This window comes from Camellia sinensis, chromosome 14 (genome assembly GCF_055761805.1).
Source record: "Camellia sinensis isolate YWXY chromosome 14, ASM5576180v1, whole genome shotgun sequence".
Lineage (NCBI taxonomy): Eukaryota > Viridiplantae > Streptophyta > Magnoliopsida > Ericales > Theaceae > Camellia > Camellia sinensis.
The window spans coordinates 54,446,016-54,466,685 of NC_138974.1; the positions used below are offsets into that span (position 1 = coordinate 54,446,016).

At 35.0% G+C, this 20,670-nt stretch overlaps 1 protein-coding gene across 1 annotated transcript; it reads right to left on the minus strand.

Moving 5' to 3' along the window:
- Window positions 1-3,655: 3,655 nt before the first annotated feature.
- On the minus strand, window positions 3,656-4,825 carry LOC114259101 (mogroside I-E synthase-like). The gene has a single exon (XM_082904130.1). The coding sequence runs from the start codon at window positions 4,541-4,543 to the stop codon at window positions 3,827-3,829; it is 717 nt and encodes a 238-aa protein (XP_082760256.1). The 5' UTR covers window positions 4,544-4,825; the 3' UTR covers window positions 3,656-3,826.
- Between the last annotated feature and the right edge of the window lie 15,845 nt (window positions 4,826-20,670).

Below are 20,670 nucleotides of genomic sequence, written 5' to 3' on the forward strand. Positions count from 1 at the left end.
CAAGCATCACGGCAACATTATTATCACCAAACGCACACAACAACGTCAGATTGTCCCCCATTGCTGCAATGGAAACAAACAAACCATTAACCCCGTAAATATGATCGACTATGTGAAATGAAATTAATGAGATGACAATATACTCCAAAATAACAGATCAAAGGCCACCATTAGTCAACGTATCTCCCCCATCAAAAAACCACACCCATCAAAAAACCACACCCACACACCATAACCCCACACTACAAAAACAACCCACCAACATAAAAATAAAAAATAAAAAAAATGATAAAAACGTAACCTATACACACAAAAAAAAAGAAGCCTATGTCCACAACATCACAGACTGAAACCACACCCCAATATGCATTCAAATAGTAGCTGAATATCACCGCCCCACAATCAACCCCCCTAACACCCCTCACGTAATCAACTGGATTCACCCACATCCTTACCAAACATGTTACATACAATACAGGGGTAAAAAAAAGTCACAAAATTCACACCCTGAACAATGCACGGGATTTGACAGTAAACATTACTATAAAAATAGGACTGCTCAGAGTATTAAACAAAAAAAATGATCTGTTAGTCCAACACTCTTCCAAATGTGCTTTCTTGATAATTTTCCCATGTTTTAAAGTTTTGAAAATCAAAATAAATGTCAAATTATCATGTTCTTTTATAGATAATCATAAATGATGCAAATCATTATTTGAGGGGTAATTCTGACTAATAAAAATTTAATAGGACTTGAAGGTTCAAAAAATCTTAATTAGGACTTGTATATAAATGTCACTTAAATAAAAATATGAATAAATTGTTAATAAGTCTTAATAGTTGAACTTAATTCTTATTAAGTTCTATTAAAAATAAGTTTTAGTAAAATCGCCGTTAAAAATAAATTTTTGTGACATTTTTTTACATATGTCGCTAAAAATTAACAATTACTGACTTTTTTTTGTCACGATTTTTATAAATTGTAACTACAACTTATAATTAGTGATGGTTTTCTATGATATTTTTTTTAAACTGTCGCTGAAATTTAAAAATTAGTGACTTTTTGGTGACGATTTTTTTAAACTGTGGCTAAAACTTATAATTGTTGACAGTTTTTGTGACAATTTTCAAACTATCGTTGAAAATTAATAATTAATGATATTTTTTAATAGTGTTTGATAAAAAAAATATCATTAATTATCATAAGATTTTTTAGATAATAAGTTCACCTATTAAGAATTACACATAAATTCTCTTTTAATTACTAATTTTATCATTGTACAAGAGAGCAGTTAAGAATTTTATTTTTTCAATTTATTTTGTTAAATAAAAAATTCAAACAATAGGATATTTGTTATTTTTCAAACTATAAAGGGCAATTCGTATTTTAAGGAAACTTCAAATGATGTATTTGTAATTTACTCTTATTTTTTCAATTATAAGATAGGCAAATTACACTTTACCCCCCCCCCCCAAGTATCACTAGGTGTTTTTTTGTTTTTTTTAATTAATTTTGTTAAATAAAAAATTTAGATAATGGGATATTTGTAATTTTCTAAACTATAAAGGGCAATCTGTATTTTAAGAAAACTTCAAGGGATGTATTTGTAATTTATTCTTATTTTTTCAATTATAAGATGTTTAAATTACACTTTACCCCTCATCTCCCCTTAATTATCACCGTTTTTCACTTTATCCATTCAAACTAAAAATTGATAGGATGCACCTCATTTATTTTCTAAAAAACGGTAATAGTTGAGGGAGTAAAGTGTAATTTGTCCTAAGAAATAAATATTTGAATTGAATCATAAAGAAGAGGTGGAAAATAACATATATATATATATATATATATCATGTTCGCAATTGAATTGAAAGGTGTTGTTGGTTCGTGATATGATTTGATTTTGGTCTATCTTAATAATTCAAATCGTCCAATATATAAGACTCTTCAAATATATAATTTCTACAAAAAAACTACGTTAATCAGGCATTAATATTCACTTGATCTAATCATATTTGTGTATATTTAGATTTTTAAATTATTTAAAAAAATTATATTAAAGATGAAAGTAATAAAATTTTATATATAATTAAGTAATAAATATAAAAAAATCGTATAAGAGATGAAGGTGATAAATTTTGTATGTAAAACTAAGTAATAGAATTAATATTTTTTTATAATTGAGTACTGTCATGTAATTAAACTAAAAAGAAAAAAAAGAATGTGTTCACCCTCCTATAATTTCTCCAATCACTCCACAAAACCCTCTTTGATGATCAAATCAAATATGAGGCGTGGGTGTGGCTGCGGGAACGCCGATACATCAATTTCTTAAAAAACTAAGGTATGGGTACGTTTGGGGTATGTTAATTTTTTTTTATTTTTTTTAATTTATGGCGAAATATCCAACATGCAAATCAAAGTTTCAATATCAAAACTACAAAGAGAACAAATTGTCTAAAAAGTTATATAATTATTTCTTTTTCTTTTTTGATTGTCTAAAACAACATACAAAATAAAGCAAAATCATGACTCATAGGTAAAGGGTGTTGGAAATAAATTACTAGATATTTTCAAAATTGAAAGAAGGATAATAAATGTTGCAATAAATTCTACCATCTGCACACACAAAAAATATTATTTTTCCGTATCGGTGTCGTACCCACAACAGCCCCAACTATCCCAAACCTCAAAACAAATAAAATTAGAAACAAAATGTCCTTCAAAACAAATAAAATGATTTTTCACCAAACTATTTCACAAAGGGTGAATTTCTCACTAACATAAAATATCTATTAGACCTAATCCCTTACAACCTCCTTAGATTGGATTTATTACCAATTTACTCTTTTTTCTTTTTATGGATGATGGACATACTAAAACTCCAAAAATGAACAAAATTATTTATCAAAAGTAAGATTCATAATGCGCTCTACCGTCAGACTGAATGGTCTGACTCATAAACCTGGTTGAATCTGAGACCACAAGGGATAGACCGAACGATCCAGTCAGTCCTTCAATGAAGTCTTTTTCTCTAATCATAAACTGAATAAATTATGGAAAACCAAGACTTATCTAGAATTTTCTTCAGTGGCTAATAGTCTTGTAGAAATCAATTTGTATAATATAGAGTCCATGTGAAGTGTGGTGGAGATTAATTTTTGCATAATTTCTATATTGATAAGAGTGGATTTGTAATATTACCCATAAATTATTACCTTAATTTCATTTTGATTGTGATTTATTTATTCAATTTATTGCTAAGAGAAATTCATTCAAGTCTTTTTCATACAATTGAATGATATTATTGAGGATTATTTCATTGGTCTCTGAAAAGATAAGATGACCACGTGTTAAAATTGCAATGGCATTGGTTGGAAAGATGTATTCCAACCTCCCAATTTATGGTAAATTCACCCACCACTCTGGAAAAACTTTGCATTCATTTCTATCTAATGGTTCCTTTTCCAAATTACTACAAAAAACACAATAAAGACCAAAATATATAACAATAATTATTGGATTGCATTTGTTTATGAGTAATGATTTAGCTCAAGCGACTCACTATTCCAAAACATCCATATCTATTGAATTTTATTTCAAAATTTCAATGATTTAATGATTACGAATGTATTGGAAATTATGAATGAATTGGATCAGAGAAACAAGTTGAATTGGCTGCAAAATCCTTAGCCATGATTTGTAAACTTCACAAGCATAAAAATTATTCAATGACTTACCTACTTAATTTTGATCTTGATAAATAGTAGGCCACAATTATTTGGAACTAAAGTTTACCTAATATGGACCAAGACCACCATATAACTACTCCGTCGAGCGGCCCAATTTGGCAACAAACTCATCAATGTTTCTATCTGAACTGTCACCTTCACCAACCGCCTCTTTTGCCAATTCACTCCATTTGATTGCATTTCTCTTCATCTCTTCCCCTCTCTCCCCCTCCATGACTTCCCTTACACAATGCTCAATCTCTTCTCTTCTAACAATAACCTTGTCGTTGCACCGAACCCTGAGTCCCATCCTCCAAACATCCACGACATATTTGGCATTGGTGCTTTCGTCTGTCCATTGCGGCATTGCCACCATTGGAACTCCCAAGCTCAATGCCTCCAAAGTAGAGTTCCAACCACAATGTGTCACAAAACACCCTACTGCTTTGTGTGCCAAAACTTGTAACTGTGGACACCATGATACCACCAAGCCCTTCTCAGAGGTCTCTCTCACAAAGTCTTTTGGAAGCTTGGCCTCTTCTTTTGACCTAACCACCCACAAAAAATGGTAATTGCTGTCTCCCAAGCCCCAAGCTAGTTCTTCCATTTGATCGACTCCAAGTTCGGCTAAACTCCCAAAGGAGACATAGACAACCAAACCATTTGGTCTCTCCTTGAGCCAATTCATGCAGGTGCCAGTGTTTGGCTTGAAGATGCTGAGACCATACTCTGTATCATCTTGGAGTCTCTTGTCCAAAAACGTTGATGGTATGGTTGGTCCTATTGTCCTCAATGGCAAAAACTTTGCCATCCAATCCACCACATGCGCAGTATTGAAAGAAACAAATTGCTTGATAAAATTTGCAAATTAGACAAAATGTAATGAGGATGGCATTTTGGTATCTTGAAATTCTCATATAATTCAACAGTTTGTCGGGTATGATGTGATGCGACACATAAAATAATATTCAAATATTATTTATTTTAACTGAATTACCAACCTCTTTCTCCAATTCATAGAAGGTGTTGCACAGCACAAAATCAACTCTATCCACGTTCGACAATTGCTGATTCACAACAAATCCCAAGACCCGTAGATACGATCCAGGAACTGTAGGAACCCACACTTTATGTCCTCATCATGTTCATGAGCATCAGTATGATTATGACTTGTTTAGCTTGCATGTGTATGTTGTGATTTGTTTCGCTTGAGCTAATGCGATCCATGTCTTGATTTGAAGCCTTGTGATTTGTCTAAGTGTAGTATGCTTGTCTTGTTCCTCCCTTGATGTGAAACTTAGGTTACGCCTTGCCTGAGTTATGCTAGCCGATGTTATTCCAAGCCGAGGTCATCCTTAGTCTAGTATTAGTATCTTGAAACCCCTTGTCGACCTCAGTCCTTGCCTTGACCACATTAGCCGAGATGTTACCTTGCACCCAAGTGATCTCGTCCTGGAAGTGGTATGACCTAGGCCGAGGTGTGGCGCATCTAGGCCAAGATGTGGCACAGCTTAGTCAAGTGTTGTCCCTCCTAGCCGAGGTCATTGTCACCTTAGTTGCCGAAGTCTTTTGTTAGCCGATGTCACCCCTTGCCGGAGTGCCATTCCGTGTAGCTTGTTAGATACGCCTTGTTGCTAGCCGATGTCATAGCCTGTCAGAGAGCCCACACCGCTTTGCTTGTTGAACACCCTTCCACCATGCTTTGTCTGGCCTGTCAGCCACCTTTTCAGGATGAACCCAACCAGTCGCCGCCACGTGTCTCAGCAGAGGGTTAACCCCAGAACTGGGTATAGAAAACTATTATTGGTATCATAAACTTGCCTTGTAGAGAGAGAAGCTCTAGGAGGAAGAAAGAGTTTTAGAGTGAGGAAGTAGATCTTCAAGCTTGATTCCTAGAGATCGAACCGTTAGATCCGTGTTCTAAGGTTAGATTCTTGATCTGCTCATGATGTTCTCTATGTTCATGTTATTGCATTGCATGATCGGATATGATTTGTAAGCCATGCATCGTTTTGAAGCTCGATTTTAGAAAGAGAAAATGACATTCATGTGTTCTTCAAGAAAAGTCTTGTTTTGATCCGAAAGCTTGCATAAAGAATCATGATTTTGTGTTTATTTCCGCAAGGATTCCAAGTACGGGTACCCATGTCCATGTTTTCAAACTCATAGCACGAAAACCTCAGATTTGTGATGACAGATTATGATCAAACATTCGTATTTTTCATGTTTTCACACTCATGTTCTTCATGTTCATCAACAGAGGGAAACCCAGAATTTCCCGACCTCTTTCTCTTGCATGTGGCCCTCGGGGACACACCTCGGCAAAGAGGTGTGGAACCTCGGCCTAGACCTGGTTGGTGCCCAGCATGTTTTCCGAAAACATTTGTGTACATACGAAACTTGTTGAAGGTGCATTCAATAGGCTTTGCCCTGTGTTTGTAGGACTTGGGCTTGTCTCAACCCCGACGTATGAAGAAACTATGTGAGTGGTATTTCTAATAAAGCTATGTTACACTTGTTTTGATAAATCTTGTTTTGCCTTGTCTTGAAAAGTATTTGATTTAGCATGAATGACTATCCCTACTTGTATATTAAACACTATCTTGTTTTGATGACATGTCTTGAAAGTCCTTAGTTGCAGGGGACTATAATGCAACTGCACTCTTGCCTTGAAAGTCCTTAGTTGCAGGGGACTATAATGCAACTGCACTCTTGTCTTGAAAGTCCTTAGTTGCAGGGGACTATAATGCAACTGCACTCTTGTCTTGAAAGTCCTTAGTGCTAGAGGACTATAAACTTTCGCAGCACAGCTTGTCTTGACAGTCCTTAGTGCTAGAGGACTATAAACTTTCGCAGCACAGCTTGTCTTGAAAGTCCTTAGTTGCAGGGGACTATAATGCAACTGCACTCTTGTCTTGGGAATGTCATCACCCTCTTGTATTAAGTAGATGTAATAACATCCAAAGAACTTGAAAGGCCGGCAATGAACTTGATTTCCCTCTTGTTTGTAAAGTATGCTATGTATTGTTTTGAAACAGATCTTGGGTATCAATCATGCAAAACCTTTATTTCTAATATCATTCACTGAGTATCCAAGCTCACCCTCTCTATATATATGTAGGTGATGAACAAGAAGGCATTGAGGCCTAGACGTGATGCCGATGTATTTTGGGTGCATTGCCGACATGTTTTGGAATAGCATTTTTGTACCATCTTGAAGATCATGCTTCTCGGCTTATTTTTCATTTGTATTTGTATATGTCGGCTTGAGAAGCCTTTTGGTCAAGATGTGTTTTGTATTTCATTTCCTTCTTGTATGTAAGTTGTGAGACTTTATAAAGATGTATGTCATTTCGGTGGACTTATGCACTGCTCTCATGGACTATTTAGATTCTGTATGTATATGTATTGCTTCCGCACTTGTAAGCCCCATATTTTACACTCTGATTGTGTGTGATTCTTGTAAGTCGGCCTTCGGTAATCTCGGATTACTGGCCATCACGGCACCAAACTACTAGGGGCGGTTTGGGGGCGTGACAGGAACAGAGAGAAAAGACGGCAAATTCAAAGTCTCAAGTGGTGGCAACCCAGCAAGACAAGATCTCTCTGACCCAGAAACAAGAGGAAGATCCTACAAACCCTTATAAACATGGTAATAAATATTGTCCACAACGCAAGACTGAGTAAAAAACACAGCCCCAACTACCCCAAACCTCTTAACAACCTCAAGAACCCAAGGCAAGAACGAATCGTAAACAATACAATCGACAGGGTACTCTGTTCCACGAAGTTTCTCGATCAGCTTTTTTAATCAAGTTAAAATAATTTTAAAAAAAATTAAAAAAAAATAAGTTTCTCTAAAAAAAAATTTAAAAAATTCTTCCACAGAACTTTTTTAATCAAGTTAAAATAATTTTAAAAAAATTAAAAATCACATTCCAAACGAAAATTTTAATATTGTGTTTGGTTGCGGGATTTAGGAAGGGATATTTAAAAAAAGAAAGAAAAAAATACGTGAAATTAGATAAATGTAAGGATATTTTATTTAAATTTTATCAAATTAAATTTTTTAACCAAACACAATGTAAGTGAATTTCCAGAAGTGGTAATCAAGTGGCCCACTGGCTAGCTTCTTGTTTGTAACCAAGGGTTTACTCCCTCGTTGATTGGGTTAGGAACCCCTGCCGAAGGCTCATTTAGATCTTCACTTCCCTCTGTAAGCCGTTTGGCATTTCTATGTTAAAAATAAAAAATAAAACATAGTACTTATGTCAACTTGGGTACATAAAATAATGATTTTCTTAAATGTGCCTTGCATATGGTATGCAAGGCACTTATACCTTTCTATTTTACCTTTACACCTTTTTATGTATTGAGTTATACAAAAATATTTGAAAACTAGCACATTGGTGACCTACTAAGCAAGTCACTTTCTTGGTAAATGAATAAAAGAATATATTATATGACTAAAAGTGTAAATTGTCACAAAATGTGTAAATAATTTCACAAAAGGTGTAAATTTTCACAGAAGGCGTAAATTTTAACAAAAAGCGTAAATAATTTCAGAAAAAGGCGTAAGTGATTTTTGAAAATTTACACCTTTTGTGAAAACTTACACCTTTTGTGAAAATTTACACCTTTTGTGAGAACTTACACTTTTTTGTGAAAGTACTTACACTTTTCTGATAACTTACACCTTTTGTAAAATTACTTACCAAAGGTGTAACTTTTGACAACTTAAACATAATACTTACATTTTTTGTAAAACAAAGTTATAAATTTTCTAAAAAGTTACACATTTTTGTGAAAAATTTTATTTCGTAAAATTTACACTGAAAACTTACACATTTTCATGAAAATACTTACAGCTTTTCTATAAAGTTACTACTTTTGTGAAATAATTTTTTTGATAAAATTTATACATTTTGTTGGAACTTACACCTTTTCTGAAAACAGAACTTACACCTTTTGTGAAGCTACTTACATCTTTTGTGAAATAACTTACACTGTTTCTGAAAAATTACACATTTTGTGAAATAATTTATTTCATAAAATTTACACATTTGACATTACACCCCTTCATGGAAATAGTTACACATTTTTTGAAAAGTTACTCCTTTTATGAAATAATTTTTTTCATAAGATTTACCCATTATATTGGAACTTACACCTTTTATGAAAACGAAACTTACACCTTTTGTGAAGCTACTTACATATTCTGTGAAATAACTTATACTATTTTTGATAAGTTACATCTTTTCTGAAATAATTTCTTTCATAAAATTTATACCTTAGTACACATTTTTTTGAAAATTTATACCCCTTCGTGGAAATAGTTACACCTTTTTTGAAAAGTTACTCCTTTTATGAAATAATTTTTTTCATAAAAGTTTACACTTTGCATACACCTTTTGTGAAAACGAAACTCATTTCACAAAAGGTGTAAAATTATGAAAAAAATTATTTCACAAAAGAAGTAACTTTTCAAAAAAATGTTTAAGTACTTTCACGAAAAGGTGTAAATTTTCAAAAAAATGTCTAAGTTTTAGCAAAAGGTGTAAATGTTATAAAAGAAATTATTTCACAAAAGGCGTAACTTTTCAGAATTAGTGTAAGTTATTTCACAAATGATGTAAGTAACTTCACAAAAGGTATAAGTTTCATTTTTACAAAAAGTGTAAATTTTATGGAAAAAATTATTTCACAAAAGGATTAACTTTTCAAAAACGGTGTAACTATTTCCACGAAAAAGTGTAAATTTTCAGAAAAGGTATAAATTTCATTTTTACAAAAGGTATAAATTTTATGAAAAAAATTATTTCACAAAAGGAGTAACTTTTGAGAAAAGATCTAAGTATTTCTATGAAAATGTGTACATTTTCAGAAAAAGTGTAAGTTTTAGCAAAATGTATAAATTTTATGAAAGAAATTATTTCACAAAAGGGATCATTTTTCAAAAATTGTATAAGTTATTTCACAATAGATATAAGTAACTTGAGTTTTGTTTTCAGTGTAAGTTCCACTAAAAGTGTAAATTTTATAAAAAAAATTATTTCACAAAAGAAGTAACTTTTCAAAAAATGTTTAAATACTTCCACGAAAAGGTGTAAATTTTCAAAAAAGGTCTAAGTTTTAGCGTAACTTTTCAAAATTAGTGTAAGTTATTTCACAAATGATGTAAGTAACTTCACAAAAGGTTTAAGTTTCATTTTTACAAAAAAGTATAAATTTTATGGAAAAAATTATTTCACAAAAGGAGTAACTTTTAAGAAACGATGTAACTATTTCAACGAAAAAATGTAAATTTTCAGAAAATGTATAAATTTCATTTTCATGAAAGTTTCATTTTGCAAGTTTCATTTTTACAAAAGGTATAAATTTTATGAAAAAAATTATTTCACAAAAGGAGTAACTTTTGAGAAAAGATGTAAGTATTTCTACGAAAATGTGTACATTTTCATAAAAAGTGTAAGTTTTAGCAAAATGTATAAATTTTATGAAAGAAAATATTTCACAAAAGGGATAATTTTTCAAAAATTATATAAGTTATTTCACAATAGATATAAATAACTTAAGTTTTTTTTTCAGTGTAAGTACCACTAAAAGTGTAAATTTTATAAAAAAATTATTTCAGAGAGGAGTAATTTTCAGAAAATCTGTCGATCTTGGTCTCTCTGTCTCTTCTCTGTCGATCTCCGTCTCTCTCTCTCTCTCTGTCAATCTCCGTCGATCTCGATCTGTCTCTCTCTATCGATCGCCCTCCCAAACCCTTCGTCTCTCTCCGAAATTCTAGAGAGAGAAACACCAAGCCCTCCCAAACGCCTCTTCTTTCGTACATTGCCATCATTTGAACAACAACACAAATACAATTTGATTTGATTGTAGAAGCTCTTCGCAATTTTCGTTCCTCTCTCTCTACCCGAAAACATCAACAGATCTGGACTTAGGTAACTTCTTGGCTCCAATTCAATTAGGTTTGATATCTTCTTCTCTCTTTTAGATCTGGGTTTGCTTCAATTCCGAATTGTGGTGATTGATCGATTGTTTCAGATCTGGGTTTGATTCGTTCTCGGGTTTTTGGGTCTCAATTTTGTTGTTTTAACACAGATTGAGCTCAGATTTAGCTATATTAATCATTTCTTTGATCATTTTCATTCATTGATCGTCTATTTTTTTGTTTGATATGTTAATATGGGAATTAGATTTGTAAAATAGGACTTGGAATTGATTTTCCCCTTGACAAATAGGACTTGGAATTGATTTTCAAGATGTTTTTCTACCTCAGCAATTTCAATATTACAAGTCATTGATCTGCTCTTTGTTTTGTCCTTCTGTTTCTTAGATAAAAAGGTGATTGTAGAACTTATGGTATTAGCTCATTGGATCTGCTAAATATACAGCATTAATGAAGAATCTTTTTCATGTTGTGTTTAGAAGCTCCAGTTGTTATGAAGTGATGTTCCTATAATCTAGATATCTAGTGTGATATTTGAATTTTGATTTGATGATTCGTCCTGTTCAGGGAGCTAAAATTGCAGATCAACATGTATGCATATCATGCTGGGGGACATATATTGATGAATCAGATCCTTGGAATAACCCGTCATGGAAGCTTGGAGATGAAAATAGCTCAACGGTATGAACCTTCTCTTTCCCCTATTGGTAGGTAAAGTCATGAGTTGTCATGAATTGTTTAGTCTTGCTTAAAAGAGTTACATTAAAGAGGTAAAGCAAGTATCTTTTGGCCATATTTTACAACATAGTGAACAAACATTCAATATTTGGGAATCACCGGATATTATGAAGATTGGAAATTATTCCGCAAATAGTAGCTTGTAGAAGTAGCTAGCATAACTCTTATATCACTAAGTAAAAAGAGGTTATTTTTTAATTATTGAGCTATGTTACATGGACCATACGAGTATTGCGTACAGCCAGTGTTGCAGCTGATTTGGGTAGTCACGGTGTTAAAAAGTGAATGTTTTTGGTCAAGAAAACCCATTTTCTGGTAATGATTATTGACTTCTTTAAATTGTTCATATTAGATAGATTCACATATAAATCAGGAGAGTTTTGTTGTATATCAATAAAGTATTTTGTTTGATAATGAGTTACTAATTGTGCTTGATGTGATATGATCATGTGGGTTCATTTGCAGTACTAGAAGAAGCAATCCTTTTGCTGCATTCATAACTTTAGAATTGTTATATCACAAGGGTGGTGACCTGGTGGGTAGTAGGCAGTATATTTGTCCTGTTGTTATTTGACCTCTGGTTCCTTATGAAAATGCCCTTTATGGGGTTGGGTTATGATTAGTTGTGAGGTGTTTATATACATGGCATAGGTTGCACAGAATATACAGGTTATGGACAAATTAAAAATAATAATAATAATGATAATATCATGTTTTTGGCCACTAAATAATTGGTAGCCAAAAAGGAAATAAATATTTTTAGCGACTAAATAGTTAGTAGCTAAAAAAAATAAAACGAAAACACTATAACACTAAGCCTTATTATTGTAACCTAACACTATAACACTAAGCTCCAGTATTTTAGCTAAATTTATGTCAATTTATTAGGGCTTAAAACAGGAACTCAAGACTTATTATTGTAACCTAACACTTCCAATACAAGAGTGGCCTTCAAGGCAGAATCAGAGACGCAGCAAGTTCCATGCAGTCCACTGCTGGACTTGCCATTTTCATGTTGTGTGTTTGTCAGCATGTAAATGGATTGTAATGATCACTATTTTGTTAATACCCAGCTCTGAGCTCTCCAGTGATTGTTACCTTAATGTAGATAAAGCGATCAACCTTTTGTAGTCTCATAGCTAAACTGCAACATAGTGCTAGGGTTCACCTTGCAGGGGGCAAATACATATTCATATGGCTATCTAGATAAATAGAGATTAGTGAACCACTCATATATTGGCTGACTGCACTCAACCTGTTAGGTTTTATTCTTGGCAACCCCGTTTGACAAAACTCCTTTCAGTTGTATTTATTTTCGCACTTTTATTTCAGTGAGACTATGAGTGTTTAGATGCGAATCCAACCTGAATTGTGCCTTTCAGAGAAGTTTGTGATGCTAATGCTTTCAAGATTGCCACTTCGCTGATTATGACGGGGATTGAGCTACCCGGTTAGCTCGCGGGGGTCCAGGGGGCAGCGCCCCTTGGTGGGTCCGGGGCAGCGCCACGGCGAGGTCGAGGGGTAGTGCCCCCGAAGCAAAATGCAAAAATGCATTCCAAGTTGCCTGTCCGCTCGAGCGGAGAATGCTGGGTTTCAGAAGTTTGTCAGGTCTGTAAAAATACTGGAAGGTGTGATTTCACGCTCGAGCGGGTTCTCTAGCGCTCGAGCGGACCTCTGTTATATCACGCACAGATTTTACTGAAGACGCTCGAGCGGGATGTTGGGCGCTCGAGCGGACCGCGCGAACACAGTTTTTCGGATTTCAATAAGGATTGGGTTTTCTTCCAAATCTAGGATTACTTTTGGTTTTTCTATAAGTAGTTGGTTTTCTCCCAAAAACTAGATTACTTCTGAATTCCTCAAAATCTTCTTTTTGGTTCTTAAGGTTTATATCTGGGGATATTTTAATAGTTTTCTTTGATGTTTTATTGAGTATTCAACTCATGGTTTAAAGAGAGTACATCAAAGGTTTTGTTTGTTATACACAAGAGAGAGAGAGTTGTTCTTCGGTGGATTCTGAAGAATTCGAGCCTGAAGCTTTGGTGGATTCTGGAGTGGCTCATCGTAAAGACAATTCTGATGTGAAGACGGGGTTGGAAGAGGCACATAGAGGTTGGTTCAATTAGGTGTGGATTCGCTAGGTAATTGAGAGTATACCTATGTAATTCCTTTAAATCTTCTTAGTGGATTGTTTTGTGACTGTTGCCCGTGGTTTTTTTATCACAGTTGGAGGTGTCCAATTGTGGTTTTTTCCACGTAAAATCGTTGTGTCTCTTTGTCTTGATTGTTTGATTGGGATTGTTATATTCTGCTTAAAATTGATACATAATCACAAATCAACATCTAGGGGATTTCTAGATTTTTCACAACCCATAGAATATACACTCAAATCTTTGGAGATATTCAAGTATGTTTCTCACAACACTCAACCCTCAAAATCTGCGATAGGGCTCCTCAAGCTGCTGCACAAGTTAGCAAACAATTAGAATAACACACATTTTTGTTGACCTTCACTCAACTCTCATTTAGAAAACTCACATCAAATTTAGTCATGTGCTATTACTTATGATAAGCATTTATGTTGGCTAAAACCACTTTGGACATCAAGTAATCTTGATGAATTCTTCAAAGGCTTCTAATATTCTTTATGGCGTTGTGCTGCAGAATGTTTCTGAGTTTTATGGCCTTGATATCCTTGTATGCTTCTATTTACAGAGTGTGATATATGCTCATGCTTAAACACTCTTCAGTTTCTCCACAAGAAGAAGGAAGCCCTCAATATGGTATGATATTCAACTGATCATGCTCTAGCATACTTTTTGTTAGTTAATAGTGGTTGAACATATATTGCTATGTTATATTCAATTAAGGGTTTAACTAAAATTAGATTTTTTGGAAAATTCATGTCTAATTAAAATCTTTTGTCAGATTGTCTGGCTAAAACAACTAATTAATTTTGTTGTCTGTACTTTAAATCTGGCATGCATATAAGCCTTTTAAAATATTTGAATTGTTTAAGCCAACGCATCACCCATATATCAAAACAAACCCAATTCCCAAACTGCCCCCGAACCACCATACAAATGTCACGGCCACCTTCCCCGTGGCAAATAGGACCTGTAATAACAGACGGAATACAATTAGCACATGTAGGTTGGGACTTACAGCCGAAAATGCCTTAAATCTTAACTGAAAAAAGGCATTAAGAGGGCGAAACAGCGAAACAACCCCCGAACCACCATACCAATGTCACAGCTAGCTTCCCCATGACAAATAGGACCTATGACAACAGACGGAATGTAATTCGGGCGTGTAGGTTGGGAATTAGAGCCGAAAACGCCTTGTAGTCAACCGAAAATGGGCATTAAGGGGACGAAAATGGAAAACAACCCTGAACCACCATACGAATGTCACAACTAGCTTCATCATGACAAATAAGACCTTTGACAATAGATGGAATGTAATTAGCACGTGTAGGTTGGGAGTTAGAATAAAAAACGCCATAAACTTAACCAAAAAGGGCGTTAAGGGGGCGAAAATGCAAAATAGCCTATGAACCACCGTACAGATGTCACAACCAGCTTCCCCATGGAAAATAAGGCCTGTGACAACAGACAGAATGTAATTAGCATGTGGAGTTTGGGTGTTAGAGTCGAAAACGCCATAAACTTAACCGAATAGGGACGTTAAGTTGGGAGTTAGAATAAAAAACGCCATAAACTTAACCAAAAAGGGCGTTAAGGGGGCGAAAATGCAAAATAGCCTATGAACCACCGTACAGATGTCACAACCAGCTTCCCCATGGAAAATAAGGCCTGTGACAACAGACAGAATGTAATTAGCATGTGGAGTTTGGGTGTTAGAGTCGAAAACGCCATAAACTTAACCGAATAGGGACGTTAAGGGGGGCAAAAATGCGAAACAGCCACCGAACCACAGTATGGATGTCACAGCCAGCTTCTCCATGACAAACACAACTTGTGACAATCGGCAAAATGTAACCAGCACGTGTAGGTTGGGAGTTAGAGCCGAAAACGCTTTAAACTTAACCGAAAAAGGGCGTTAGGTGGGTGAAAATGCGAAACGGCCCACAAACCACTCTACGGATGTCACAACTAGCTTCCCCATGACAAAAAGGACTTGTGTTATGATTCTACATTGTTTGACTCCTATTTTTCAAGTGGCCTTTGTTTAATATATTTTTTTCCTATTTTTGTTTCACTCTAGGACAGTCTCCAATATTTTTGTAGTAAAAGAGAGCATGCTGTGCTTGGGTTTTTAACTTATTTTCCTTACTTCACCACAAGAAGCAATAGATTATTTGATCCATGACCTCCACCATTTCTCGATTTTTCCACAGCTTCTGCAAGTTTTGCCCCTTTGGCTACTTCAACTGTGGTTATGTAAAATTTCTTTTATCTTGAATGGAGGGACCCTTAGGGAGCAATTTTTGACTGGAGTCTTATGCATTGTCAAGAAATTGAATTAGGGTGTCGTGTGTCTTTGTACTAGTTGAGATGACTGAGTGGTTTTCTCAAACTGTTAAAATGATTGATGTCTATTTTCACCGCATACAAGATTCCAATGAATGGTCTCATCCTCATGATATTTCTTTCTGTAATCAATTTGTTGGTTGCATCATTGACTACATATTCTTATCAATACAATTAACTCCATATTATTTGTCCATTTTGTGCCAAGTCTGCAAACCACCTTTGCTCTATGAGACTATGACAACTTTGGCAATGGAAAAAACTTTAAAAAATAAAAATAATGAAAGAAAAGGAAAGGAAATGGAAGATAGTATAACGCAATATTGGTTTAGTCCTTTTAGAAATTCATTTTGTATTTGATCATTAGTTTTTCCAAAAGGTATTTTCATTACTATGGACAATTGCTACATCAGCAAAATATGCTACAGGATTATGTGAGGACAGGTTATATCACTGAGCTTTGATTTGTTGCTTCCTGATCATGTTGTAGGTATTCGCCTTCTGTTTTTCTAATTAAAAATTCTTTGTTAAAGGCATATGTGCCATTGTGCTGCTGGTAAAATGCTTTGTATCTTGTCAAATTTTTTGTTTTTCCTTAATTGTAGAGAAATGTATGCCTATACTGAGTAGTTATAGATCACAAGGTGCATGTGTGAGTGACATGATAAACATGCTTGTTTCAGGAACTTATTATGCTGCAGTCATTGAGAATTGCACTGATCTTGTTGGTCGTGTTGTGGTTGTGGATGTTGGTGCTAGTAGTGGTATTCTGTCATTATTTGCCGCTTTGGTTGTCTAAGTTTTATCTGTGTTTGCGCATGAAAATATACTGACATAATGGACTTATCTTTGTCTGTTGGTCTTCTAGAATTCTATCCCAACTTCACCCTCTCCTTTTCTCTGCCTCACTTTTTTTCTCATATCAGGTTGGTGCTAAACATGTTTATGCAGTGGAAGCATCTGAAATGCCAGCATATGCCTGCAAATTCACTATAGGTCGCCACCACCACTACCGTCTTGATCCTATTTATCGTGGCCGAGCTCGTTTCCTCTGGCGAAGAAACCACCATCGTTCTCCGACCACCCCACGGCGGCAACAATCGCCGCACCATGTTCCTCCCCCTCTTTCTCTCTCCTCCTCCTAGCAGCTCTTCCGGCAACTCCTCTTCCTTCGTCTGCATAACAATTTGATAGCAAATGATGCTATGTCAAATCAGGTATTTTTCTAATTTAATTATGGTGTTTACATTGTATGAAACAATCCAATTTAATTATTTGTTGGCATTTACTAATAATGTTTGATACAGCTTTCTGGTTATCCTAACTTCTATTTAAGGAATTTTGCACATTCCAAATTTAATTTGATCGTATATGAGTCAGATAACATATAGTCTAGTTGTTTGTACCTCTGGCTACAATGTAATGGAAATCTCGATGATTTTCAATTCGCAAGATTTTGGTTCTGTTGATATTGTTGTTATGATGGATGTTACTATTTTGGTTTTATTATTGTTGTTACTACAATTTTACTACTACTATTTTGGCTCTGTTTTGATAACCGGGAAACCAGATGATGTATATTTTTGCCTAAATGAAGTAGATGACAACTCTGTTGATGCTATTCTTATGTTGCTGGTGATCTTTAGATGTTCCTGCTATAGACTTGCTGCTGCTACCATGGTCTTATTGATGCTATACTACTACTGTTGCTGTATATGGGTCTTGAGATGTGACATGTTGTGTTGCAGTGGATGTTAGTAGTAGTTTCTAAAGGATGTGCTTGTTTGTGTATTCTTATTTTATTTTTATTTTTGTATAGTTTTGGCTAGGATGGCTCTCATCCTATATTTCTTTAACTTGGGGTACGCCCTTTGCAGCTGCTGTATTCGTGTTTTCATCATATAGCATGTACATCTTACTTGCCCAAAAGAAAAACCTTCAGTGCATGAATCTCAAATTATTAATTTCATTGTTATTTATTAAATCTCTTAGTTAAAAATTATTCTTAGCCAAAAAAGAAAAAAAGAAAAGAAAAGAAATGCTGGTTATTTAGCATTTCTGTAATTGAAAAACTTTAAGAAGTTGTTTTAAATTGCTGTTGAAAATCTTTACTTGACAAGTTATTGTCTCTCCTCTTTGTGCTATATATAAAGAAGAGGTTCAAACTATTGAGCAGATGCTTCTTTGCTAACCTTGGACTCAAGTTTCGAATAATAACCCTCACACTAGTGCATATAAAGAAGAGGTTCAAATAACTAAGCAGATGCTTCTTTGCTAACCTTGGACTCAAGTTTCGTATAATAACAATTTGGTAAATTGGTGTTGGAGATTAGATCAAACAATTTGGTATTTGTATGGAAATGGAGATTAGATCATTTTTATTTCCTAAATTAAAAATTGGTGTTGTTGCAATTCCCTGCTCTACATGTGAACAGTGTACTTCTTCCATCTTTTTGATTTATGCTCACCAACTGTATGTAAAAATGTCATAGAGAGGTTTTGAGGACTGGTTTGTTGGTTCAGTAATTAAGTTGACTGCATGCTATATTTTTGAAGTTTAGGCTGCTTAATTTCTATTTTCTGCTATAGGTTTTCCACGGAAAAAATTTGGTACATTGATCAGATGCTCAAGGTTCTCTCTGAGGTATGAATTAAAGTGCTGGTCATTCTAGTTATTGATTTTAGTCTTTTAGAGTCTAATTGTGTACTTCTGGAATTAGAGTTTTGTTTCTTTGTTAGATTTACATTAGTTACTTAACTTCTGCCTTAGATCAACCTGCCATGCTTTTAACATGGGCCAGGCTGCCTGTACCAATGATGTCCATACGGCATGTGGGATAGTTCTTGCATTTTCATGATTGATTTAGGCTAAAGCTATGATACATAGAAGGACAGCATTGGGCATATGCATTAACAAACTACCTGTATAGCGATCCCGGATTTACCCTTATTGTACAGTGATCCGGACATGTGTCCGTAGATGTTGGTAGTTGTTTATTATCTTGTTTGCATCCTTTTTACTTTGTATATTGAGTTATAGGATGTGTTGAGAAGGTTTGTTACAGGTTGGTTGTGTTTGGGAGCCTAGTGTTGCTGCCCAGATTTTTGGACCTTCGCTCGAGCGAGAGTTGAGTTTGTGTTTGGTGGGTCGAGCCAGAGTGGCTTCGCTCGAGCGAGCGATGGCGTCTGGTTCTGGACCTGAGAGTTGTATTTTTTGGCTCGAGCGAGCTTTTCTTGGCTCGAGCGGTCTGGTTTGTTCTTCGCTCGAACGAGAGGTCTGTCGCTCGAGCGTGCTTCTGGTTGCAGACCTGAGGGTTTGAGTTGTTGGCTCGAGCGAGCATTCCTTCGCTCGAGCGCACTTTTGAGTTTTTGGCTCGAGCGAGAGTTCCTTGGCTCGAGCGAGAGTTTCTGTGTCTGGTCGCTCGAGCGAGAGTGTTTTATATCAGCGGACAGTAGCGTTTTGAAACATCACTTTTTCACTTTATTTTTCTTTCAAACCCTTGATCCGAGACACTCTCTCTCTAAACTTACACTCTCTCTAAGAATTGATCTCCCTAGAGTGTGAATCTAGCCTAGGGCCTTTGTTAAAAAGATAGAGGGTGTTGAGAGCTTCGACTTAATCTGAAAAAGTTGGGATTTGGAACACGTTGATCTTCGAGTCTTCATCTCCTTTTTGGCTCAAACTTCGAGGTAGGGATATCCTACTCCTCTCTATGGATTTTGTCTTTAAATTTTAGTATTTTGAGATGTTGGGGTTGGTTTGGTAATTTGGTAAAAGTTTGGGGCTTTTGTGTAATTTTACAAAAGTTGGGGTTTTATTCATAATAAACCTAGATGCATGTTTGGCATAGAGAAATGGAATAAATATTAAATCATTGATGAAAATGGGACCTAAGGGTTGAAATGTTAATTATGGGAATTGACCTAATTACATTGTTTAATTAATTGGGATAATTAATTGTGAGGAATGAGGAAATGAAATGTTGATTGAATATCCATTGTGCATTTATTTTCTGTATAGAAATAACTGCTTTGGGCTATCGGTGGAGGATAGTCGTGATTGTTGTAGACAATGCATGATGATTAGGCAAACGAAAACTAATGAATGGAATGTGTCATGGAATTTGACGGTTGATAGAATACATTAATTATATGTAGTGAGTGATTGTATATAGAACCAATGTGTTTGTATACGTTATGTGTAGAGGAGGAGATGGGGGATGTACTCCGCGGTTTAGGGGAAGATAGGGGATGTACCTCTAAACCGGATAGTGTTGGGAGAAGATAAGGGATGAACTCCGTAGATACAGCTCATATGCTTGTCTAGTAAAGTGAAGATAGAGCTCATATGCTTATCTTTGTGAAGTGTGGATATAGCTTATATGCTTATCTGTGGATATTGTTGATATACATATCTGTTGTAGAATGTGGATATAACTTATTTGCTTATCTGAGAATGTGGATATTGTTGTTATACATATCTGTTTAGAATGTGGGTGGTGTTTATATGCCTATCCGTTGAAAAAGGGAAAATGAAAGGTAACTTGGACTCATAAGTCGTGTGGCATAAATATGTGATTTATGTGAATGTATCAGTGTTGGCCATCTATTAATTGCTAATATTTTAGTCATTGTTCATGGTTGGTTTAGTATATTTCTACTGGGCTGTGGCTCACCCTATATGGGAATATCATTTTCAGGTACAGGTAGCATGCCACCTCCAAGGACATAGCTTGGGAGGCTAGAGGCGGA

Coding starts and splice junctions, on each gene's coding strand:
- LOC114259101 (XM_082904130.1), bottom strand. CDS start 4,543: ATGGCAAAGTTTTTGCCATTGAGGACAATAGGACCAACCATACCATCA.